The sequence below is a fragment of the Equus asinus genome, chromosome 3 (genome assembly GCF_041296235.1).
Source record: "Equus asinus isolate D_3611 breed Donkey chromosome 3, EquAss-T2T_v2, whole genome shotgun sequence".
Taxonomy (NCBI): domain Eukaryota; kingdom Metazoa; phylum Chordata; class Mammalia; order Perissodactyla; family Equidae; genus Equus; species Equus asinus.
The window spans coordinates 39,604,369-39,630,310 of record NC_091792.1 but is presented as its reverse complement, the minus strand read 5'-3'; the positions used below and the strand labels follow the sequence as shown (position 1 = coordinate 39,630,310).

The window sequence follows — 25,942 nt, the reverse complement described above, 5'->3', positions numbered from 1 at the left end:
CCTTCCCTAAAAGATGTTAACATTCAATTGAAAAAAAAGGAAAAAGAAAAACATTTTGTAGGTTCCAAAAGAACTGGCTTTGAGCTGCATTTGACCTATGGACTACTTTTGATTTTTAATAGCTTCTGAAGAGAAAGTTCAACATCTTAAGTAGAGCCTCGGTTAAACTTTTATGTCTCCCTTAGATATACTTTAGAGCACTTCTTATTATTAATTTCTCTATTATGTTTCAGGGTGGAAAATAAGGACATTTTGTCTTTAGCTACTGTTTACACTTCTCTTTTTGTGAAGGAAGATTAGGATGAACTCAGGGGAAACACATTGTTTACTCCTAGAGGAGAGCATGAAAGAGGATCGTGTAACAGAGTGAAGGGGCAATAATACATTTAAAGACTTAAAAGAACCTCGTCTTTTGGGGCCGGCCCGGTGGCGCAGCGGTTAAGTGCACACATTCCACTTCGGTGGCCTGGGGTTTGCTGGTTCGGATCCCGGTTGCGGACATGGCACCACTTGGCAGGCTATGCTGTGGCAGGCGTCCCACATATAAAGTAGAGGAAGATGGGCATGGATGTTAGCTCAGGGCCAGTCTTCCTCAGCAGAAAGAGGAGGATTGGCAGCAGATGTTAGCTGAGGGCTAATCTTCCTCAAAAAAAAAAGAGCCTCATTTTTTGTTTCTTTTCCTTAGATTTGTTAATTTGAATATCATAAATTGTTTATTCAAATTAGTTACTATAATGAAGTGACAAAACTTTGATCTTTAGTTCTAAATTTTACTAAGTTAGTCCTATTGAATATGGATATACTTCTTTTCAATTTAAAGTCATTGCTATGATGAACAGTATTCTCTAACTGATAAAGTTATGTTTCGTGTGTGTTTGCTGTGTTTTTTTGTATCACTACCATTTTCTGAAAACCACATTTATTGCTGTATTTTGACAGATTAACATGAGCTTAAGTGATTAAACACTGAGCTTGAATTCTGATGTTTTTGCTCAGGTAATGAAATTAGCTATTAATAACATAATCTATTTGGTGAATATTTAATGGTCTAGAGTGTAGAACAAGTACAAAAAGAGATCAGTATCTGGATATGTTGAGAAATACCTGAACTGCTCCTTCTTTGAGGAGGAGTTTTTAGATGCTATTGATGGATTGAAGACATTCAAGTATTGTCTTTTTATTTATTTATTTATTTTATTTATTTGTTTTGAGGAAGATTAGTCCCAAGCTAACTGCTGCCAATCCTCCTCTTTTTGCTGAGGAAGACTGGCCCTGAGCTAACATCCATGCCCATCTTCCCCTACTTTATATGTGGGACGCCTGCCACAGCATGGCTTTTGCTAAGCAGTGCCATGTCCGCACCCAGGATCCGAACAGGCGAACCCTGGACCGCCGAGAAGCGGAACGTGCATACTTAACCGCTGCGCCACCGGCCGGCCCCAAGTATTGTCTTTTTAACATGTATCTGGAGAAAACATTAGCTTACTAGTTAAAATTTGGTTCAATTTAGCAATGTTATTGAGCACCAAAAGAATTGCCATTTTTCTTCAGACATGTGCCATAATTTAATACTAGCTTTTATGGGAGTGGAGAGAAGAAGGTGTTGGGCTCGTTACTATGCTAAATGCATGCATCTGCTGCATGGGCATCTTATTTTCAAAAGGTTAATGGGGAAGGGGCAAGTGCAGAATTGAAGGTAGGTGGTATTTTACAAAGGTAAAAGATCACTCTGATTCACTCAAAAGTCAGAAGGTTTGGGAAAATCAGGTTAGTATGAGTACTAGAGATATTTCTAGAATACCATTCAACTGTACTGTAACTAATTTCCATCAGTGATTCCCTGACTACATTGAAATGATTTTCAACCAGAAAATCTTCTTAACCTTACTTCCCGATATTACAATTTGTAGGAGACACAAACTCAAGAGGCGATAGGGGTCAGAAAGGTAATTTAAATGAATCAAATAGACTGAGTATAAGACCCAGGGAGCCACAACTTCTCTAAAAGGGTAGCTGTGAGAATTGTGATCTTGATATTGCCATATTTTCCAATTTTGTAAAAGTGACTGAGATTCCAGGTTTTTAGATGATAGTTTCTCAATTTTATATGTGTTGGCATCCAAACTTTTCAGAGGCATTTCTGTGAGCTGGTTTGACCTTTGCGTCATCCATTTTCACCAGACATCATATATAGAAATGTGTGCTATTCATCACTCATTCAAAAATTAAAGTGGTTTGCATCTGTTGGAGGTGTATTAAGAGCATTGAGTTGTTTGGAGTGGAAGTGCAGCATATACATAGCACACTAAGTGCTTTAGTCAGTGACCTAAGGACTTTTTTCTTTATGAATTTAATATACTGGCTTTAGGTGTTGAACTGCCAAATGAATTGGTTGCATTTAAAAGAAATGTGTATCCTAACTTCCACAAGGAATTTGAGATGGCCTGTTTGTAGGCGAAACAGATATAATAAATAAACATGATCAAGTGTACTTGAAAATCAAAACCAGGGGAAATACTGGAGTAGACTATGAGGACAAGGCTATGAGAAGAGATAAGGAATGAATTTTGATGAGTTGGAATGAACTGGTGATACAGGTTGGCCACTCATAAGGGCCTACATAAGTATTCTTCAAAGTGTGACCCCAGACCAGATATATCAAAAACATGTGGAGTACTTATTAAAAATGCAAGTTGCTCAGTTACACTCCAGAACTATTCAAGCAAATCTCTCGAGTTAGGATGTGCACTTTTAGCAAGCTCCCACATGATTTAATGTAGATTAAAGTTTGGGAAACATTGGCCTGTTAGTTGGTCTCTCTCTGCTTCCTTGTGATAAAATTAAGAGGAGGATGTGCTGAGTCCTCTCAGGAAGTGAAAACATGTCAGTCACACAGACACACACACACACAAAACCCCTTTTGCTAATATTATATAAAAGGAATTCCCATGTAGGGCTTCATGAGTGATTCAGTAGACCAGGCCCTAAGTAGCATATTTGTAACAAATGCATCAATGCTTATAAACAGTGGTAAGTAGAGAGTGTGATCTCTGAAGTTAGACTGTGGGGTTTTCAAATACTAGCTCTGTCACTTCATGGCACTTTGACCTTGGGCAAACTGTTAACTTCTCTTGTAGAGTTATCTTAAGGATGATAGTACAGTCGTTCTCGGTATAAGGACCTTTCGGTCAACAATGGATCACATAACACGACGGTAGTCCATGAGATTAGTACCGTATAGCCTAGTTGTGTAGTAGGCTATACATCCAGGTCTGTGTGAGTACACTCTGTGATGTTCGCACGATGATGAAATTGCCTAGTGATGCATTTCTGAGAATGTATTCTTGTTGTTAAGTAATGCATGACTGTAGTATCATCAAAAATGTAGGGTTATTGAAAGGATTCAATGAAATAGTCTGTTTAAAGTACTTAGAAAAGTAACTGGCAGATTTGTTGTTACTGCTGTGGAGTCAATTTTGACTCCTAGCCACCCTGTGTACGGCAGAGTGGAATCCTGCCATGTCTTTTTTGTGCCATTCTCTCTTCTTCTGGTGCTAATTCAGACAGTGCTCCACTGTTATTTGTGGGTTTTCATAGCCAATTCTTTGAAAGTGGGTAGCCTTCTTCCTAGTCTGTCTAATCTGGAAGCTCTGCTTAAACCTGTCCACCGTGGTTGACCCTGCTGGTATTTGAAATACTGGTGGCGTACCTTTCAGCATCCCAACACCACGTGGTGGTATGACAACTGACAAATGCTGTTGTGTTTCCCTGACTGGGAAGTGAACCCTGGCTGTGGCAGTGAGAACACCAGATCTTAACCACTAGACCACCAGGGCTGTCTGATGGGTGGATAGTAAGTCCTTAATAAATGTTAGCTATTATATTTCATAAGATTTATTATTGTAATGTTGCAAGACTACACTATAACTAGCTTAACTAACTAGTGCAGGCTAGATAACATGCTACAAAAAATATTTTTAGTGCAAAAGATACCTACTCTGTTAGGTGGGTTGAAATTATTCTATGGATCTTTGCTTAAATTATTGTCACTTTTAGCATAGAGTCCAGCTGTTTGATATTGTAAATTTTGTTAGTACTAACCATGAAGCACTTTTGCTCCTGACAGGTATTTTTTCCCCTAATTGGTTGTTAATGTTGAACCTAGAAGGAATTTGAAAGAGAAGCTGAAAGTGAATTTTGGTAGTCTTGGGACTTTGAATCCTCTCATGAAAATGTTCAGAAGAGATGGACATGCTAGTTCTGTTCTAAAATGATACTTAGGTGTTCTTGACCTGAATAACTGGAACTAGAATAAATGCAAGGGAAGAATCTCTTTGGTACTTCTGTAGAAATTCAAGAGTTACTACTTGATATTACAGGAAATACCTACATTTTTCACAGTGAAGAGATGATTATAAACAAATGAAAGCTGTCATTGCAAATTGAAGAATAGTTTCAGTCAGGTTGAAATTATCTCTGTTTGGGGTATATTTTAGAGAACACATTTTGTGAAATGTTGGTATAGCTACTAGCTGTATTTGACGTAGAATGTTAACTTGATTCTTGACGTAGAATGTTAACTTGATTATTGATGTAGAATGTTAACTTGATTCTTCCTAGCAGTAAGAATTGTTGTCAGGATAGCATCTTGCATGTAAACATTAACCTCTCATTATATGAAATGTAAATAGAAGAATGATGATTGCTTTCATAGATCATCAGGGCTAAAAATAATGTGTAAGATTTTTTTTGTATTTTTTTCTAGAGAAGGATTTACTTTGTTCAAATGTACCATGTCCTTCTGTCACTTGGTCTTTGCTGATCTATTACTAAAGGTAGCTTCTCTACTTTAGAAATTGCGATTGCTTTTAGAAGATGCTTTACTTTCAAAGTGAAAATGCTTTAGTTTTCTGTTTTTCTGGATGATGTTAAATGGCAATTTCTGAATTGAAATCACATGCAAATGAGGAAGAGAAGGATGAAGAAAGTACTGGTAAATTTGGGACATGCCAAGAGTTATTCATTTGCTTAGCTACAGATGTTGGTTTTATATGTCTACATTATAAATTTAATTTTCTAGAATGAACTTTTGTAGTTTACCAATATACTGCCATCTGCCTTAGGCTCTAATGAATACAAATTTTAAATATGCTAGGTACATCTGTATTGTTTATCCTTTACAGTTTCAGCTTTTGGCTTTATTTCTCATCACTATTTCACTCTGTTAACTGGTATAGAAAAGAGGATTAAAACTTTTAGAATTATTATTCTATATCATTTAGATATCAATAATCTTATGTTTAATTTGTATTATATTTTATGCTTCTTTATTCCAGAAAGAAACAGAGCAGAGATTGAAACTAGTGTCTTATATAGTTTTTTCTTAACACATTTAAATTTGTTGCCAACATTTAAAAATCTGGAGAATTCACATAAAAATATTGATTTTTCACCTTTTTTTGCAAATGTGGAATATCTGGCTTTGCTGGGCTCGTGTGCTTACATGACAATAATCAATTGCACCTTTTATATAGGCTTTCCAGGTCTTAAACCAGACCTGTTTCTTTCTATTTTACCTGCCTGCTCCTTAATCATTTGAATTTGCTTGGAATAAAGACAAAAGCATGATTGTAGGAAATCCAAACGTAAGTTGATATTTCCTTTATTTGTCACATATCAAACTAGTTTGGATGTAAATCCAAGTCAATGTAGTTTGTAATAGTTTGTCAAGTTTATTATTAAAATAGCCAGAGACTTGCAAAACACCTCATTTCCAATTGGCATTATCAACGTGGGAATTTGTCACCAAAACTTTTGCCACCCTCCAATACCCATTCACTTAAATTTTCATTCTAGATCACCTGTTATCCTTTCCATTGTTGTTAAATTTTGAAATTAACACTCTACTAGGATGACTGTCTGTCATATTACAACAGTAAATTAGTGTTCTTGGAGTTCCTTGTTTTGTAAGATGTTTTAGTTATCTATTGCCACCTAACCAGTCATCCCAAAGCTTTATAGATTATAACAAGCAACAATTATTTTATTATTTCTCATTGTTCTTGTAGGTTATGAATTCGGGAAAGGCTCACTTGGGCATTGCTGATTCAGTGTTGCAGTCAGATGGTGGCTGGAGGTGAAACAGCAGCTGTCTAGAACAGCTAGGGGCTGGCCAAGAATCTTCATATAGTCTCAGGACTTCTCCATGTCTTGTCTTTTCACCTGGGCTAGTTGGGGCTTCTTCACAGCATGGTGGCCTCAGGGCGATCAGACTACTTAAAACAGCATATCAGGGCTACCATGTGAGTATTCCAGCAAGCAAGTTGGAAGCTAAATCTCCTTTTTTGACTTAGCCTAGTAAGTCACATAATCCAACTTTCACATTCTCTCTTGGCTGAAACAGACTCCAGCTCTCATTAGAAGGAGTGTTAAAAGTACATTGTAAGAAGAGCATGCCAAATGGGGGGATATTGCTGTGACCATCTTTGAGAAACTCAGTTTGCTATAGGAGGTCATAATATCTCTGCTTTTATGAATTTTTTTTTCATTTAGCCTTCATAAAAATCAGGCTCGTTAAAACAGATACCTTATGTAATTTATGTGTCTTATATAATACTTTGTCAGTTATCTAGAACTCAGTTGTCTGGCAAACTTATATCCGAAACATATAAAAAGTAAATCTCCAGGGGCTAGCCCGGTGGCGTAGTGGTTGGGTTCATACGCTCCACTTTGGCAGCCCGGGGTTCGTGGTTTTGGATCCTGGGTGCAGACCTATGCACTGCTCATCAAGTCATGCTGTAGCAGCATCCTGCATATAAAATAGAGGAAGATTGGCACAGATTTTAGCTCAGGGACAATCTTCCTCAAGCAAAAAGAGGGAGATTGGCAACAGATGTTAATTCAGGACCAATCTTCCTCACCAAAAACAAAAATAAATCTCCAAACAACTAGATTAGGAAGTAACAAACTAAGTTAGGCTTAACAGTCTATAGAATTGATTATATTTTCTGTTACAAAGCATGAGTTTAGGAATTAGACATACTAGGGTAAAAGTCTTAACTCCACTGGCTGGCACCTGTGTTACCTTGGGCAAATTTTTAAATCTTTCCAAGCTTTGGTTTCCTTGTCTATAAAATGTAGGATGATACCTCACACTCTTGTGATATGTAAATGAAATAAAGCATCATCTATTAGGAACTCTGTCAGTGTTTAATCCTTCCCTCACATCATTGTACCAATCTAAAAGAGTACATTTGTGTTTTCTAAGTCCTATAGGTGCAAACTTCCTTTATATCTTGTGTTGATCTCTGATAGTCTCCTACCGTCCTTGGCTTCCTCCTTCTATCCCAACATCATTCTGTTTCAAGCATAATCAGGCAGTTACAGGGATTGAGTTTTGTTTTGTTGTTTTTAATCTTTCTTGATAACCAATTAGTGTTTTATTTATTGGAAAAAATGAAAACTTAGACTGTCAGTTTGATTTAAACGTCATCCGTAAAATTAATGTTGATGTTTATCAGAAAATGTATTTTACTGAATACGTAATTTTGACAATGTAAAAGACCAGTGGTATCAACTGTCAGCCCATCTAAGAATGAGACCTTAAATATGTATTTTCTATAGTTTAATTCTATACTTAAAATATTTTCTATGCCTAAAGTAATTCTATACTTAAACTTGATGAAGTGAATATTTATCAATGAATAATTTATTAGTATTCAGTGAATATTGATAATTCTCACATGCTTTCAAAGCATCTTACTGAGAATTATATAAATGAAACTGTGGAACTATGTTCATCTCACTCAAAATACTTGACTTTTGTTTATAATTGCTTCAAAAACTCAACAGTGTGGGAAACATAATTAGCTCCCCACTCCTTACTTTAAGTGTCAACATTCTGTCAAATATCTTACATTTCCATAGGTTCAGCTTTTTAGTTTTCATAGGATAAATCCCTGTAATGTATTAAACCATCAATTTGGTGAACTTCCTATATTATAGCTTAGTTTAATTTTTGTTAAAGTTATATAGAAAAACCACGTATATTACGTATTGTGCTTTACAAGAATTATTAGTATTATGTCCTTATTTATGACTCCCTGGCCTGTGACACTCTTCAGAATTTTTATAGGGGAAATAAATGACTGATAAGTAATATTTAGTTTAACCAAAAGATTAATGCTCCTTTATGCTTAAAACTTGTTCACAAAAATAACCTAAATGATAGACCTTGAAAAACTGCTATAAAGGAGTTTTTGTCATCCTTCTCACAATTCAAATTTATTTTGAGAATTGTAGAAATTAAGTTGCTTTAAATCATTTACTCTGTCATCACATGAGGGTTTTGCATGACTGAAATACCTGTAATTACTATGTCATTTTTGTCATAGTTGACTTAAAGGTATAACTATAATAATCATCAACTAAATTCTTGGTGAGCAGCTGTGTAAGACCAGTTTAACAGCTGGGGTAACCCAGCACAGACTGTAAGAGTTAAACTTAATCACGAGACAAGTTATGTTATAGTCATTAAGGACTTCATACTGGGCATTTCTGAAATACTTAAAAAATTCAATTCAATAGTTGGGTTTTTGTTTTATCTCAAATATTTCTTTAAATGCTTAAGGAATGAGGAAAAGTGTCAATGTAGTATTAACAGCTAAAGTTCTAAGACACAAATATGGTAATAAAATCCAAAGTTTACTCATTAAAAAAAATCAAATATACTCTGTATGTCACTGTTTAGGTGGTCACTATGATAAGTAGAAAAAGAAAAATATGTATGTTATTACAGTATAATATGGGATCAGAAAAAACCTTTTTTTCTTGAATTTCATCTTTTTAAATCATTTTTAAAAATCATTTATGCTCGTGACTTTTTTCTAATGAAAATTTTTTTTATTATTATACAACACTAATGCATATTCACAACACAGGGATAGATTTCTGTTTTTCGAAGGTATACACAATTGAAGCAGTGAATTCTATTTATATAAACTTTGTAAAACTGTAGTTATACTAATCACTAAACTAAAATAAAGGCTCACCAAATTGATCGTACATCACTTTACAGGAAAGCTCTATACTTGGTACTATTAGAACTGTAATATACTCTTAAAACTGTACGGGACTTCATTTTCAATCATCCGCTCCAGGCTCTCATTCTAGAAAACTGAAATCTGACACAAGTTAAGAGACTTACCTAACGTCATAGGTTAGTAGTGGAGCTGAAACTAGAACTTAAAATTCACCCAGTATTTTTTGTATACTGATAAGTTTACATGGAGTATGAACTCCAGATAATTTCGCTGAAAGTTGATTGACGCAACAGTTTTAGTCAAGAATAATTTAGTTGTAAATAACTTAAAAATAGTTTGGTTTTTTGAATCATGGAATTTCTGGTCTACCATGGGGTTGTTTTGTCATCATTTGTAAGGACTTGTTTGGTTAGTTTTTCTATATTTTACTTCTTAATTTGTAACTTTATTTTCAGCCTATTATTTAGAAATAACTGGAAATTTCCAGCAGAATTCAGAAACAACCTAAATGTACAGCAATCAGACCTTGATTATATAAATCAAAGCAGTTATAATACTTAACCTAATGCTGTAGCATTTTTATTTTGAAAATGCTACTTATACATATATGTATACATGTACATATATATATAATGCTTTCATTTTGCAAATGTCCAGTTACCAGGTCACGCTTTATAACCCTTATGTAAACTGTATGTGCTGTTTTAGAATCCAAGCTAATTTCTCTTAAGTAGTTAGGGGCTGCCCATGGTGCCCAAATAAAGAAAATTAGCAGAGAGGTCAATAATATGTTGTGACCCATTAAATGTTTACATGAATATAATATCTCAAATACGTTATAATTGAAAGTTGGAATCTTTCTTAAGTGAACACTTTGAGCGTTTAAATGTGTTTTAGAATTTTTTAAGGAATCATTTTGAATGTGATTTTAATTTTTATAAAATGTTTCTGTTCATTGACTTATGGCTTTTATGAATAATAAAACTTTAAAGGGAATGCCATATATTTAAATTTTTCTTTCATGCTGAATCTAATTATAGTTTTATTTCTACAATTGAAGTAATGATATGTTGTTTGGAAGTTTTTACTAATACAAATTTGACAGTTTATTCATCGTTTAACCAAAGAACTTAATTTCTTGATTTATCAGTGTTTTCCTTTCTGTTTGAATTGCTCTTTGTAGTGCATGAATTGCCTAGACCAGGGATATACTGTAACATTCTGGTATTTAAGGTGTTATGAAAGACTGAAAAAGTGACTTAGATACCGAGAATGCTGTATCTTACTCATTATCCCTGAATAAATGAGTATGCTTTGTAATACCATATTCTCATTGCAAAAGGATATTGATTTCTGATTAGTTTCACTTTCGTAGTGGTATAATTTTTAGCATCTGGAATTTTTTTCTGTTTCTACAAAAGAGTAAGTCACCTGTTGCTTAAATTCACAGAGGGGATGAATAGTACTGAGTTTAAATGGCATATTCTGATATTCTGCCTGTCAAAAGTTTTTGACGTGAGCCTTTGAAAAACTTGGTATAAAAATCATTTGTCCTTGTAGGTAAACTTGTATCTTCCAAGTGATTTGTTTTAGCTGATTCAAGAATAGTTTATGAAGGGCCAGCCTGGTGGTGTAGTGGTTAAGTTCATACACTCTGCTTTGGCAGCGTGGGGTTCGAAGGTTCAGATCCTGGGTGTGGACCTATGCACCACTCATCAAGCTGTGCTGTGGCAGTAACCTATATACAAAATAGAGGAAGATTGCCACAGACGTTAGCTCAGTGACAGTCTTCCTCAAGAAAAAAAAAGAGGAAGATTGGCAACAGATGTTAGCTGAGGGCCAATCTTCCTCACCGGAAAAATAAAAGAAAGAAAGAAAAAAGAAGAATAGTTTATGAAAGATGGAAAATCTTTGTGCCACTCATATGCTGTGGCCTTTGGTCAAGAGCAGTTAAATCCTAGCCTCCGTAAAATAATGAATGAAAGAAAAGGTTAAAATCCAGAATAAACTGCTGGAAATCTTGTTGTTGTTTTAAGAGACTTGGAGTGTATGGGACTATAATACATTTTAGAAATACCATATTGGTGATATTTTGTTACATGTAGCATTTATATATAATCATTTTTGACCACTGCAAACTTTTAGAAGAAAGGAAATCAGAAAGTGTTAAGTGGGCACAATAAATTACCATATGTAATTTATTTATTTATTTAAGGTAACTTACTACAAGTTTCCCCATGTTGAGTTCTTCTTGCATGGATAATCACTGGTACTGATACTGAAGCTGTTAATCTCAAATTTGTGTGCCCGATGCCCAGCAAGCCAAACACTGAGACATCCGTGCTTGGAGATGGATTTATTTGAATTGGCCAAAAAGAGAAGGTGGGAGCCTGGGTTCACTCAAATCTGCCTCCCTAAGAACAGAAAGCAGAGGGGTTTTATAGAGCTAAGGGGCTTGACAGGAGGAGCTTTGGAGAAACAGAGGTCACTCCTGATAAGCCCTGGGCAATCTGACTTCTGGGCTTTAGTGGTTGCTTAGGACCCACCATTGGGTGATCACAACCTCCCTGAAGGCATTCTCTCTTCTAGATAACAAGCTCACAAATCCTCAAGACCCCTGAGTCACCAAACAGGAGAAGCAACAAATCGGTTTAATATCTATAGTACCCCTCAGGTACCTGGCTTCATTATCTGGAATCTTAACATGCCAGGATGCTACAGCTAAGATACTGTAGCTTCATTTTTAGGTAAAAATTTTGACAGAGTTATGGAAAAGTCTTTTTAAAACTTGTAGATGATTATGTTGTTAAAATATTCTATTGCAAAGCGGTTACAGGTGGATTTCAGAACCTCTGCTTGCTTTCCTAGTGACATTTAAAATTGAAATGTAATCTACAAAGCTCTATGTGGTTTTTGATCCTAATAGTGGTAGCAGTACTGTAGCTAACAGCATTGAGCACTTACTAGATGTGAAGCGTTCTTCTGTGTGCTTCACTTACGTTAACTGATTTGATCCTCATAACAGTCCTGTGAGTTAGGTTCTCTGTAGATGAAACTGAGGCAGAGAGGCATTAATCGAAGGTCATTCCACTAATAAGTGGTAGAACCAGGCTTTGGACTAAAGCAGTTTGGCTCCAGCATTGATGCTCCTGCTTACTATATTGTGCTTAGTATTTGTTGACACGATCAAATATTGGTATGATCAAAGAGTTTGTCTGCTTTGAAGAGTCTCAGTTTGGGAGGGGGGCTAATAATTAAGAATATCTTAAATGTTTTTGAAAGTATAGTTGAGACTAAGACTTTATTTTTTCTTGAACACATGGAACTAGCTGCATTTTAAGGTATTAACAGTTGGGGTTCTCCTATGCATTGTCTGTGATTTTCCTCATTGATTAGGATTTTCTTCTGTATTTGAAGATTTGGTATTTTGAATGTTTGCATGCTGATTGAGAACATTGCTTTAGAAGTAATGTTAACTTGAATCCTCCAAAAAAGATGAAACTTGTTAGTATGTACATTTGGAAATTAGTACTCACTTTACTCAATCATTAATGTCTCTTTTTTACAAAAATATATTGTTGTAGATACGTAACTTGATTTACTGTTTCGTTTTCTAGAGTTGTAATGCTCTGTACTATCCAGTTGAGGGCAGCTATTTACTGATTAAAAAAATGAGTTGAATTGGAATGTCACCACTTTGTGTTTACCAGAAACTTGGTATCTAGTGTAAAACCCAGCATTTGATATACAAACAGCCTTAGCTTTCACTCCTATTATCATCGTAAATAATTTCTTGAAAATGAAAAACTAGTTTTACTTCGTAATAATTTCTGTGTTCTTATAAGCAGGAGAATGAACACTGTTGATTTTAGTTTTAATTTTCCCAGTCCAAATTCTTTGCAATTCCGAATCGTTTTTTCCTCCTTTAGGATCACACTCCAAGGAGTTTAGAGAGCTTCATATCTTCCTTATCTTTGAGTGTAAATACTGGTGACTATCTGCATGTAAATACATGTGACTATAAAGTTCTTTGAGGGCTTTTAAATATGAAAGAGAAAAATTATAATTTTCCATATGTTATTTTTGTTAACCAATGGATTAAGTGAAAATTAAATTTGCAGGTGATCTGTTTGATTCATTTTTCTGTGGAGTGGATGTGTTGAACTTGTGGAATGTGGTACACTCTTCTAACTTTTCTGCATTGAAACAACGCCTAGTTTAAATTATATCTTCTGTGTGGCTCAGAGGAAAGGATTTTGAGGGTTTAACTAATTGATTTCAAAGATATCACTGAAACACATTTTTTTTTTGAGAATTAGGAATGCCAGTCTTCATAAAATTATATGCAATATTAACCGAGTAGACACTGATAGTAACTTGGTGAGGAGGCATTCCATGGGAGCTACTTCAACAAAGGGATTTTTCTAACTAGGTGAGAACGATAGAATATGACTGAAGGTTATGTTATAAGGAAAAGATTGGTCTTGTGTTAAGAAATTAAGTGAGCATCAGAGGAGATGCTGAGACTAGAATGTGGCTAGAGACATTCATTCTGCAAGGTACTGAGTAGTTTAGTGGGGCTGTAAATGTGATTATCTTAGATGTCAGTCTCACCTTTTTTCTACCATATCAATTTACAGATTTCCAGTACTCTCTCTTCTGTCCCAAGGTCTCTGTTGGGATTTTTTGGTATAAGTTTATGGTTCTAGTCTTAGTTGTTTACTTTTTTATTGAAACAATTTTTTTATTGTGGTTAAATATCCATAACACAAAATTTGCCATTTTAACCAAGTTTAACTGTACAGTGGCATTAAGTACATTCACAATGTTGTACAACCATCACCACTATCCATCTCCAGAGCTTTTTCATCTTTTCCAACTGAAACTGTACCCATTAAACACTAACTCCCTACTTCTTTCTTCCCCTTGGCCCTGTCAACCACCAATATACTTTTTGTCTCTCTGAATTTTACTACTCTAGGTACCTTATGTAAGTGGAATCATACAATATTTGTCCTTTTTTGACTGACTTATTTCACTTAGCCTTATGTCCTCAAGGTTGTAGCTTGTGTCAGAATTTCCTTCCTTTATAAGGCTGAATAATATTCCATTGTAATGTATACCATATTTTGTTTACTCATTCATCCATCCATGGTTACTTGGGTTGCTTCCACCTCTTGGCTATTATGAATAATGCTTTTATAAACTTGGGTGTGCAAATATCTGTTTGAGTCCCTGCTTTCACTTCTTTTGGATGTATACCCAAAAGTGGAATTGCTGGATCATACGGTAATTTTTTGAGGAACCGCCAACACCATTTTCCTCAGTAGCTACATCCATTTTACATTCCCACCAGCGATGTACAAGGGTATTTCTCCACATCCTTGCCAGCACTTGTTATTTTCTCTGTATTATGTATGTGTTTGTGTGTGCACACTTGTTATTGTTTTTAAATAACAATTCTAATGGGTTTGTAATGGTGGTTCATTCTGGTTTTGATTTTCATTGGCCTAATGACTAGTGATATTGAACATCTTTCCATGTGCTTATCAGTCATTTGTATATCTTCTTTGGAGAAACTCACTTGTTTACTTTTGTGTAACTAAAAATGTCACCTCTGCTAATGATTTTGCATTTTTAACTACATTTTAATTGTGATATAAGAGAAGGGTGTACTTTAAGAAAGTAGCATCATGGTAGGACTGGGAGTATTTCTTGTGTATGGATTGACTTCCCAGCAGTCCACTTTATGTTTAGTAAGATAGATCTCTCCAAAGTGAAAAAAGAAATCACCTTTTTCTGACGTTCTTTTTCTAATTCTCTCCATATCACAGTCTGAATTCCCACTTAAAGATCCATGAAAGCTGTTGGAAGGAGAGATAAGTAAGATAACTGGCTATTGGAAGAAGAAAACAGAATGGAAGGAGAGAGAAAACTAGTTAACTGAGCGTTGTGAATGGATAGTTGACATCTATTATCTGCCGTGTAGTAAAGTACTATTTTTATATTGAGCTTCTTATCTTCATAACAATCTAATTTATGGGTTTGAATATGAAATGTAGTATAAAGATTCATTAACACTGGCATAAGTGGTTATTTTAGGGAAACATTCGAGCTAATACTGGAAAGATTAGTTTGGGGCCCTTTGAGGAGAGTCTTTATCTCCAAACTTTATCTTAGGCATAGGGGAACCATTGAAAGTTCTTGAGGAGTAGATTGTACACCACATTCTGTCTCTGTGTTTCAGGAAGATTTATCTGACTGTGGTATTTTGGAGAAATTAGGCACTAAGGATTTGCGACAAACTGGTTAGTGATTATTCATTTTACTATAACCACTTCCCATCACAGCTTACATTTATAAATACTTGTTTTTTTATATCTTTAATCAGTCACATGGCTATTATACTTTCAAGTGGAGTCACTGAGTTTTTCAGAATTAAAGAGATTGAACTGAAATTTGCAAACAACTAAAATGTCTATTGGTAAGATTAATTTGAAGTCCATGTTAATAGCTATAGAGAGCTAGAATCCATTTAATGTCTTAGTGAGTATGAGGTAAAGAATGGTATGTATGGAAAAGGCAAAGAGCATGCTTAAGATGCACACTTGAAAGTATCGTGCTCATTCTGAATACATCTAAGATAGAAGAAATATATGTATATATTTTTTGAGCACGCATAAACACTGTCCTTAAATTTGAAGCACAATTCAAAACATTCTTAAAATATTGATGCTGGTATTTGGGTAAGGAAAACTAAAGAAGATATTCAAGAGAAAATACAATGTTTGTTTTTTGGATTTTTGTAAAGAAAACTTTACTTTCACTTTCTTGGGAATACCTAGGTTAGTAGTTGGAGAAGTTTTAAAAGGGACCCTACAGCATAGCCCTGCTTTGGTTGTATTCGCCTTACTGACTTTGTATGGGAGGTTCACCAGCTGTTTGACTGGCAGGAGCAGGAGCTTTCACTTCAGTAGTTTATAATTCCTGGCTATTCTAGGATAGTTTGCACTTCACCAAGCCTCAGACAGGTCAGGACATTTGGTAGGAGAAGGTTGAAAGACAAAAGCAGCAGGCCCTGGTTTCTCAGCCTGTTTTTTTAATTAGAAAATTATGTTTTAATTTAGTGGTTAGAGTTTTTAGTGATGTGCCTGTATTACATGTAGAGAGTATTCATCAACCAAGAGGAGTTTTAAAATGTCAAAACCGGGAAAAGCTACTCTAAGCCATGGCTTGGTTCCTGTCGATCTTAAAAGTGCAAAAGAGCCTCTACCACATCAAACCGTGATGAAGATATTTAGCATTAGCATCATTGCCCAGGGCCTCCCCTTTTGTCGAAGACGGGTAAGTCCCACACATTTGAAAAATAGGAATATTTGTTTAAATGAAGTACTTCTGCCTCCTTTAGTGAAGAAATGCTTCAAATTTCAATTGATATTTATAACTAAAACTATCAGTGTATTGTGTCGCCAGTGAAAGCTTATATAAGTGATAGTTTTAATAATATGATAGAGAGCCTAGAGGGCAAGATTACCCAATCCACCTTTTTGTCTCTCTCATTTATTTTTCATGATATTAGAATCCTTGTAAACTTATTTAAAATGGGTAAACGTAAAAAGTATGTTTTGAAATATATTGGCAAATACTAAAACTGAAAATTTGTAGTTTTTATTTTGTGGGAAAAGCAAAAGAAGCTGGTAGTATTCTCCTTATACATGGGAATTACAGCATTTAACTCTTTTAAAGATTATTCCAAGTTCCCTAGGTTTATCTGTCTCTTTAAGCTATATTATTTTAAAATTATTTTTTAAATTCAAACTTAACTTAATAGAGACATTACTTTTTGCTGTTATGTAAATAAAAATAGCACGCTATTGTGTAGCTGTTATGTTGCAGTTTATATATAGACAGTCCTGAACTAACAAACATTTTGTAGAACTTGTGCTTATGTATAATCGAGTTATGATCCATTGGATGTTTTTCAGGATGACACTCTCCTCTCCCCTACCAAATTTTGACCTTGTTAATCTTAGCAGTTTTGTTGTATTTTCTGAGTTATTTGGTATTACCATTTTGAATTATTACCTAGAGTGATATATTTTTAGATCTAAAATTTATTTGTGATCCTGAACCATTAAACCAAAAAAAAACCTGTCTGATATTAAATGAGTGTTTGCATATATCAGTGCTATTAGTGTTTTAGTTGCCTTTTTTACCCTTTTTTTTGTTTTTGTTTTTTTAACTAAAGGGGAAACATTCTATTAAACAACTAGATTAACTCATAACACCTGAAAAATATTTTTTCCTCCTTAGTAAAGAGACTCTTCTTTTTGCTGGCACTTAAATAACCTTTGTAAAAATGCATTTTCTAATTATCTTAGTTCCTTTTGAGTAGTTCCCACTTCACTCCAAACAAGTGGTAGCCATGTTGAAGAACATTTTGAGTGAGGTTTAAATGTAATACAGTTCACACGTTGAAAATGGAATCCAAATATCTTCATCACCCTCTTATTTTCCTCTTTACTATGTTTTCAGAAAGTATTTCTTTTATTTCGTCTCCTTTCATTTTGTCACTTTTATAGCTTCTGAATGAGTGACTGCTCTGATTTAAGTATTTACACAGAAGCCTCTAATAGCTTTAAAGTCATTAATAAACTAATTTATTATTTTAATACTTTTGTAGAAGACAATACTAATACAAGTAAATTTTTAAATTGAGGGAGAGAAGTGTGGGTTTTTTAAAGTAAAGCGTTAGGATATTAAGAGTAAAGATAATTTTGTTCTTTGAATATTTCTAATAAATTTAAGTACAGTATATAGTAGATTACTTCATTATGTCACAGTGTTTGTTTTCTGTCACAACCTTTATTTTTTGACATGTACATGAAATTTAACGGCTCAGGAGCAGATTCTATAGGAAAAATTAATAGAGAACTTCAAGGCTTTCCTTGAGGGCCTCCTGGGGTCACTGTTCAGTTTGACTTTTCTAGGTTACTATGTTATGTTAAATTATAGCCTTGCATTTATAATAACAGAAGAGGACTAAATTTGAAAACTAAAATTCATACTAGAAAATTTTTTGGACGATAGTTAAAAAACCGAATTAACACATTCAGTTTTAGACTGCCTGCCTGCCAATAATTTACTATTGCATAACTCATTGACTCTGACTATTAGAAATATTAGTGTAATTATATCCTCCCCCTCTCTTTTTTGCAACTGGTTAATTTAGGTAGCTTTAAATTGAGTCACATGCTTTTTGTTACTTAATTTACTAACTTTCCTTTGGTAAAGTTAATGATAAATATTTTTAAAATATATTTTTCTTTATCAAAGATTTTAAAAAGACTTTTGGTGTGGTATTAATCATATTTGGCATCTAACATCTAGTGTATCTTTCACAGTAGGTATGTTTAACTTCTTTCAAGGAGATTGTTATATAATGACAATAAAATACGCAAAGCAGATAGACTTATTTGGTAGGTCATTTTTTCTTCTAAGTAATAAGCTAATGTACAGTGACCTCTTATAAGACTGTATGCATTCTTGACCTATTAAAATTTAAAAAACACGATATTGTGCCTCCATCAATCATAGATGTCGATCCACTTAATCTTTACACAATAAAATAACTTTGAAAATTGTGAAGAATCTTTTAAAATAGTCATCATAACTACAACTTCGATTTTTATCTCTTGAAATGTTTTCAGAAAATTTATTTACCTCACTCTTAAGTATATTATTAGTACTGTTAGTCTAACTTATTATTATATAAATTGTTCTAGTCTCTCATCGAGATACTTTGGATTTAATACTAATAACAGTAAAGAAATAGCACTCTAAGTATTAACCAATTACCTTAAATCAAAACGTTTTTAGTACTAAGGTCCCCATAATTTATTTATATTTGCTCAGACATTCTTGATCATAAGTATCACCTGGAATACTTGTTAAAAATACACAATCCTGGGTTCACCTCTTTTGGATAGTCTTATGTAAGAAGTCTAGATTAAGGCTGAGAGATCCATCTGTGTTTTTAAAAAATCCTCAAGGTAATTCTTAGTATCAGGAAAATTTGTACATAACTTTTGATTCTAAAAGAACTGATTGTCCTTTAGAGGAAGAGAATTTTACAGGAAAAACTTATTTAATCTGCAGAATCACTGGAAAATTTTTTTCTTTAAATTGGAATGCCTAATCATGGTAGTACTGTATTTCTTAAATCCTAAGGTACATTATTTTTCTACATTTTAAACGTATATAAAATAAGGATACATCTTGATGTAATTTCATAGCTTACCTGGCAGCATTTTTTTCATTTTAGTGAGGAGAGAAATAATGATGCTTTACAATTAATAATAGCATGTTGAAAGAAAATGCACTTCAATGCTTAAATCTTATTTCTTAACTCGTTTTTGTTTGGAGACTTTTAAGCATTTAGAATATTCTCGTAAAGTTATTCTTCAATGTTTCTATATTGGTAGAAATTTCCAAATCAAGTGTAACTGTCATTATATAAGGCTTTTTAAGCTACCTAGTTGACTGTGCTGGTTTATAGACAAATATTGTTTTCAGAGTGCCTTATATATTCTTGTGTTTGACCATGTACTGATTGTGTAGCATAAGCATTGGCAACACAGCTAAGAGAATGGGGTAGAGCTGCTGGTGGGAGTGGCAGAGAGGTGAGTTGGGGGCAGTGTGGGACAAGGACTTGTCACCTGAAACCCGAGAGCTCAGGCAATAATGAAATATATGACTGAAATTTCTGATAGTTGAAAACTTTCTTGTAGTGATTATATTCTAATCAGGTTCTGTTCAAAATACCATATTTAAAATATTTTTCTATAAACTGAAAATAGAAATAATGTGAAAATAGAATATTTGTGTCATTTGAGAAAATGTTACTCTCTCTCTCCTGTGTATTGTTATCATTGAGGGTTAGCTTAAATCAGGGGTGCACAAACATTTTCTGCACAGGGCCAGCAAATATTTTAGGTTTTGTGGACCACATAGTGACTGTTAGAACTACTTAGCTCTGCCATTGTAGCATGAAAGCAGCTGTAGACAATATTTAAACAAATGGGCGAATGGACATGACTGTGTTTTAATAAAACTTTATTTACAAAACAGTGAAACATAGGTTTTTATGATTACGGTAATACTATAGCAAATCTTGTACATACATCTTTTTGCTTGTATATAAGTTTCAGCTCATGGTAAATTTTTAGAATGAGATTGTTAGAACCATAAGCACTTCATTTCCTTTAAAACCCTCATCCTCTCCTCTACTTCTTTTAAAACTATGTAGAAAAGAATTGGGGGGTGTCTAATCACTAGAATTTTAACATATTATTTCCTTCTTAATGTACAATATTAGTGTAATAATGCTATTAATAATTGCTGTCATTTTAAAAGAACCTGCTATGTATTCTAGGCACTGTCCTAGCTATTTTTGTATATTTTAACTCAATTCTTAATTGATTTAAATGTGTGTTAAGTAATGTAGGTTGGGTATTATCTTTGTTTGGTAGACTAGAAAACTGAGGTTCAAGTAAGTTATCTCTTCCCAGTTTTCTTGGTTAAGTAGTACAGCTGGTATTTAACCTCAGGACTCTAATGCTGCAGGTAGTAGCCATCCTCTTTATATGTTTTTTTTCATGTGAGCTTAACACTTTTCAACTACTATTAGTATTTTGGAGGGTAAGCCTAGGAGCCTATTGTTTCAGTGAGAAAATACATTCCAAGATTCTAACAGTTGACCTACAAATAACTTTTGTTAGCATGAATAGTCCATTTAGAAATTTAGGAATTTTTTGTGTAGTCTCTTTTAAGATATTTCACTTATAAAGTTATCCCACAGCTTATGTAATAATTATAGTCATAAAAAACTGGAAATATTCAAACAGTATGCATGTTATCTTTTGTAAGCTGAGAGATGATACCTGTTAAAGAAAAGATTATTCATGACACTTGTTAAAACGGTAAGACAGAATTTATAGCCAAGGAGCAGGTTGGAGGTCATTGGGTGGAACATTACTAGGAAGAACTTCAGGGCTGTAAAGAGGGGATTCCAGCTATTCCAGCTTAACGGAGGTGGTCCGACATCACCTGGGGGATGATGGAGGATGAAGAACCCAACAGATATGGAGGGTCATCAGATATTGAGCTGGGGGGGATTCTAGATTAAAGCGACTGAACAGGATTCTTGCTAAAATGTGGCTCTTGAGAACATGTCCAAGGACCGGGTCTAGTTGAAAAAGAGCTGAGAGTTTGGTCAAGGAGGGATCTTTGTCATACCTCAAGGTCTGTGTTTGGCAGGCAACAACTGAGAACAGGATGTCTGACAAATAACCATCCTCAAACTGCTGTGTGGTACCATTCTCATGAGTTTGCTCAATTAGTACTTTTTTTTTTAAGATTTTTATTTTTTCCTTTTTCTCCCCAAAGACCCCCAGTACATAGTTGTATATATTTTTTTAGTTGTGGGTCCTTCTAATTGTGGCATGTGGGATGCCGCCTCAGCATGGCTTGATGAGTGGTGCCAGGTCCGCACCCAGGATCCGAACTGGTGAAACCCCGGGCCACCGAAGTGGAGCATGCGAACTTAATCACTAGGCCACGGGGCCGGCCCCTCAATTAGTACTTTTGACAATGCTGACAAAAATTAAAAGCAGCATTATACCTGTCTTAGCTTCAATACTATTTTGGGTTCAAGTTTTTTCTTCATTGTTGACTTATTGCTGATGATAAGAGGCAAACCTATATTCAAAATTTTAATCTCATTCAGACATAATCTAATTTGTTGTTTTTGTATGTATAATCTTCAGTTACTTCAAGCTGTATATAATTTGAACCTATTATGCTCCTTTAATAGACTGTTGACAAGTCCATTAGCACCTTTTCAGCAAAGATCTACCAGTTAGACAGTTATATTGCCTTTGTTTCAGAAAACAACATTTCTAACTGTTTACTCTACAGTAAAATTTTCATTTGTATGAAGATTTTGTGTGTACCCAAAAAGAGACAGTCATAAGCTCTGTTGGTAAAGCAAATTTGTGAGTTAGTACCCTCCTCAATTTAATAATATCAAAATTCTCTTGAGTTGAATGGTGATATAGGGAATTTTATATTCTTCCAATAATATCTTTTACTTTCTTTTGTAAAAAGTACGACACACTCAGTATGTAAAATTTAGAAAAAATGTTTTTCTTTACAATTTCCTATATTATCAGTAATTCCACTGCTCAGAAATAACCACAGTAACAATTTTAAGTAGATAATTTTTTAACAAAATTAGTACTTTAATCCATTTTACTATATTCCCCATGGTTGTAGTTATTCAAAAGTGAATAATCTGCCAAGCGAATGTGCCATAATTTTCCTACAGTTGTTGATTTGGACAGTGTCCTGCTTTGAACTTTTTAATATGCAAATCTTTGATGTCTCTAGACACAGATTTTTAGAATTAGAATTGTTGGGTCAAGATTTTTTTTAGGTTCTGATAGATACTGCTAAGTTCCTTTCCAGAAAGATGATACCAGTTAAAAACTAGCATAAGGGACTTCTAATCTTGTCTAAGAGAAAGAAATCATAGTCTAAGCAAATTTATTCCTACCATTGCAAAGTTTTGTGGATTTTACTTAGTTGATATTTTATCATTGTATTTCCATGTTTGTTATTCTAGGTTTTCTATCAAAGGAGTTTTTTTCCATTTTGAGAAAATGATGTTACATGTTTATACTTAAAGCTTCATGAGGAAAACGTGTAAATAGATCAAGAAATTATTTGTTGCTTATGGTGATTGTTTTTTTATTCTTTCTGGAAAGTAATATTTGCCATAGACCTGTCACCTATATTATTTCCAACTATAATTTTCTTCTACTTCTCCCATAGTTTTAAAACTATCATCTGTGTTTTTATCTAAATAGTTGAGCCACATGTATAGTTTCATAATTTATTGTTGGTTTAACGTATTATTTTTACTGCAAGTCTTATGGTTATCTCGATTTTTGTCACCTTAGTTTATACTTTTACATTTCTGAATTTTAGTATGCTATTTGTACAGTATAAATGACAGCCTTTCCCAAAGTATATTGCTATTAATAATCTCTACTACAAGAGTACTTCTCATGCTACCAAGAGCAGCTGCCAGAAATACTTGCCTGTTTCTTATAGCACTACTACTTAGTCTTACATTTCTGACATAGCTTTGCCTTTATCCCCAATCCAGGTTTACCTTTTTTGATTTTAATTCTAGTCTAGCCATGATTAATTCTCATTTAAAGTAGTCGTAGCAAGTCTGCATTTCTAAAATGTCTTGATGCCTGAAAGGCATTTCATGAAACTCAACTTCTGTTTCGTAGAACTCTTAGCCAAGTAGAAATAGATGGATATTTCCTTAACATACAGAAATATGAAACCTTTAAAAAGTCAGCGTCATTCTCCCCTCCTCCATACTAGTCTATTCAGTATCCACCGGTTAAATTTGTGCCTCTGTCTCTCCAGATCCTTTCCGTGACCTCACAGTCTAGCTTACCTCTCTAATTGGAACCTTCTTTCTGGCATTAATTGCACCCACCGTTGTCCTCGTCCACTAGTGGAACATATTGTAATTGTTGCCATTACCTTTGGCCCTTAGGCATATATGTACTGCTGAGTGGTATTATTCAACAGCTTCATATAGTTTTCTTGTCTCCAAAATTAGGCTATAAAGCCTTAGAGTTCAGAAATTATCTTTATTGTCTTTTTAAGATCCCAGTGATAATGCAGGTGAAAGTTAGTATAAATATTTGTATTTCCAATTCATTGAAGTATGTGTTGTGTTAAACTTGGAAAATTCTTTAAGGAGTTTTTGTACTGTAAGAATATGGCATGTTTTTGTTTACTGAATGTTTTTAAATGACTGTGCAGCTGTGATTTTGAATATTTCATTTTCTAAATTTAACTAAACTCAGATACAGTTTGACACTTAATTTTAAAAGTAATTACTACCTACCAATTTTGAAAATGAAGGAGAAACAAACGTAGGGTATAGACATTTGGTTGGAACTTTTGAGAGTCTGTAGTAGCTCAAACGTGTCAGAAAATGCTGAAATAAAGAAAAATTATTGCAGTACTTTGGAGAGAAGGAAGAACAGGGTGGTGGTACAAGCAAGTTTGGAGAGAGATTTTAATGGGGTACCTGGTTTGTTTGTTTTGAGTAAACTAAAATATGACTTCTAAGGTTTTTTCCTACTCATGTATTCCATTGGAACTTGGAAAAAAATTGACATTTTCAGATCATCTATCTTTTATTGTCACTACTTATTTTATCAATAAAGGAAATTAGTTACCACATATCAGACCATTTTATTTTAGATCCAATTAGTTTTTTTCTTCTTAAGAATATTTCATGCATCATGTATAAACATGAGTAAGCACAATATAAATTGTAAATTTTCTTGCAGTCTTATTCTCTGTATTGTGCAAGGTACTGGCTATAAATGAAAAGGTGATAATTCTTTATCTCCTCTGGCTGTGGATATGCAAAAGTGAGAAAGCACAATCCTTTCAACATTTTATAGTCTAGTGATAAAACAATAAACAAACCCTTACAGTACAAAAGGATAATTGCTTAAATGGACCCATGGACTAAGTACTGTGGGAGCATGAGAGGATCACCCAAGTCTCAATGCAAATGGCTCAGGAAAGGCTTCACAGTAACTTTAAGTTAAAACATGAATGATGTTTGCTAAGCAGTTGATCAGAGAAGTGATGGACAGAAGGAACATGTATTGTTGGTTGTGCTCACATGTTGTATTTTCACATTAATTATACTGCTGTAAGTTATTCACTTATACTTGAAATTTATTAATATTAATATCAGCCAAAATATATGTGTTGAGCACTTAGAGTTGGGGACTTTTCTAGAACCTGTGGATATAGCAGTGAACTAGATGGACAAAGCCCATGCCTTCATGGAGCTTAGATTCTAACTTAGGGAAACAGAAAAGTAACTGTTAATGCTAATGTTTTGATGGCAATAAAATAGGGTCATAGTATAGAATCTAACTGGAGATGCAGGGGAGGCACTATGCTAAGTACTTTACACATATGAACTGAATCCTAAAAATAAGCTGGTGAAGTAAGTTTTTATAGATGAGGAATTTTACAGATGAGGAATTTTACAGATGAGGAATCCCAGGCATAGGAAGGTTAAATAACTTCCCCTACAGCTAGTAAATGATGGAGCTGGGACTGACTCGGGCATGTGGCTCCAGCATCATGAACACTGTGATATTACTGACCTACCTGGGTAAGAATTTGTTGAGGGAATGGATCCTTAGTTTCCAAATGCTTTAAGGGTTAACTTTTGCTATGTAATCCTAGGTTTTTAAATACATAATTTTCACTTTGTTCCCACAACTTATGATGGCCTCGGTATCTAATTATGATAACATTGCTTTCTAGATGTTTTTGTCATCAGATGATATCTTAGTATTAGGTTGTGCCTCAGTTGTCAGATAGGAATGTAAAGCAAATTATAACATGATTTATAAATCTACAACTACATCATAAAAACAACTCCCATAAATTTTTATCCCTTTCGTTGATAGATAACAATCTGTATAAATAGTTTAGAAATTTTATTTAACATCACAGGGAAAAGCTATTTAAATTTGTAGGTTATGTTTTACAGAAACTAACTTAATATTAACACTTGTAGTGTGGGAGGCAGATGAAAAATATGCTAAAAATAACTTGGTACTAATCTTCTGGCAAGGTAAACAAGTGTGAAATAAATCCACAGTCCCTTCTCTGTAGAGCAGAAATCCAACAAGGCTTGAAAACTAAAAAAATTTTTTAAAGTTAGCCAAACCTAATCCTAGCTAACATAAGACACCTTTATTATTTATCTGAAT

At 34.1% G+C, this 25,942-nt stretch overlaps 1 protein-coding gene across 7 annotated transcripts in view; it reads left to right on the top strand.

Annotated features, from left to right (window-relative positions):
• The window catches only part of FBXW7 (F-box and WD repeat domain containing 7), a 219,646-nt gene that overhangs the window by 143,269 nt on the left and 50,435 nt on the right, over positions 1-25,942 (top strand). The window contains exon 4 of one of the 7 annotated variants that reach the window (XM_070504913.1): positions 6,069-8,706. The exons of 5 other annotated variants lie outside the window; for them this stretch is intronic. In XM_070504913.1, coding sequence (XP_070361014.1) covers positions 6,069-6,140 — 72 coding nt within the window. In that variant the 3' untranslated portion in view covers positions 6,141-8,706. Of the gene's footprint in view, positions 1-6,068; positions 8,707-16,034; positions 16,386-25,942 lie in introns of those variants that run through there. One more of the 7 variants, XM_014868524.3, reaches the window with a different exon arrangement.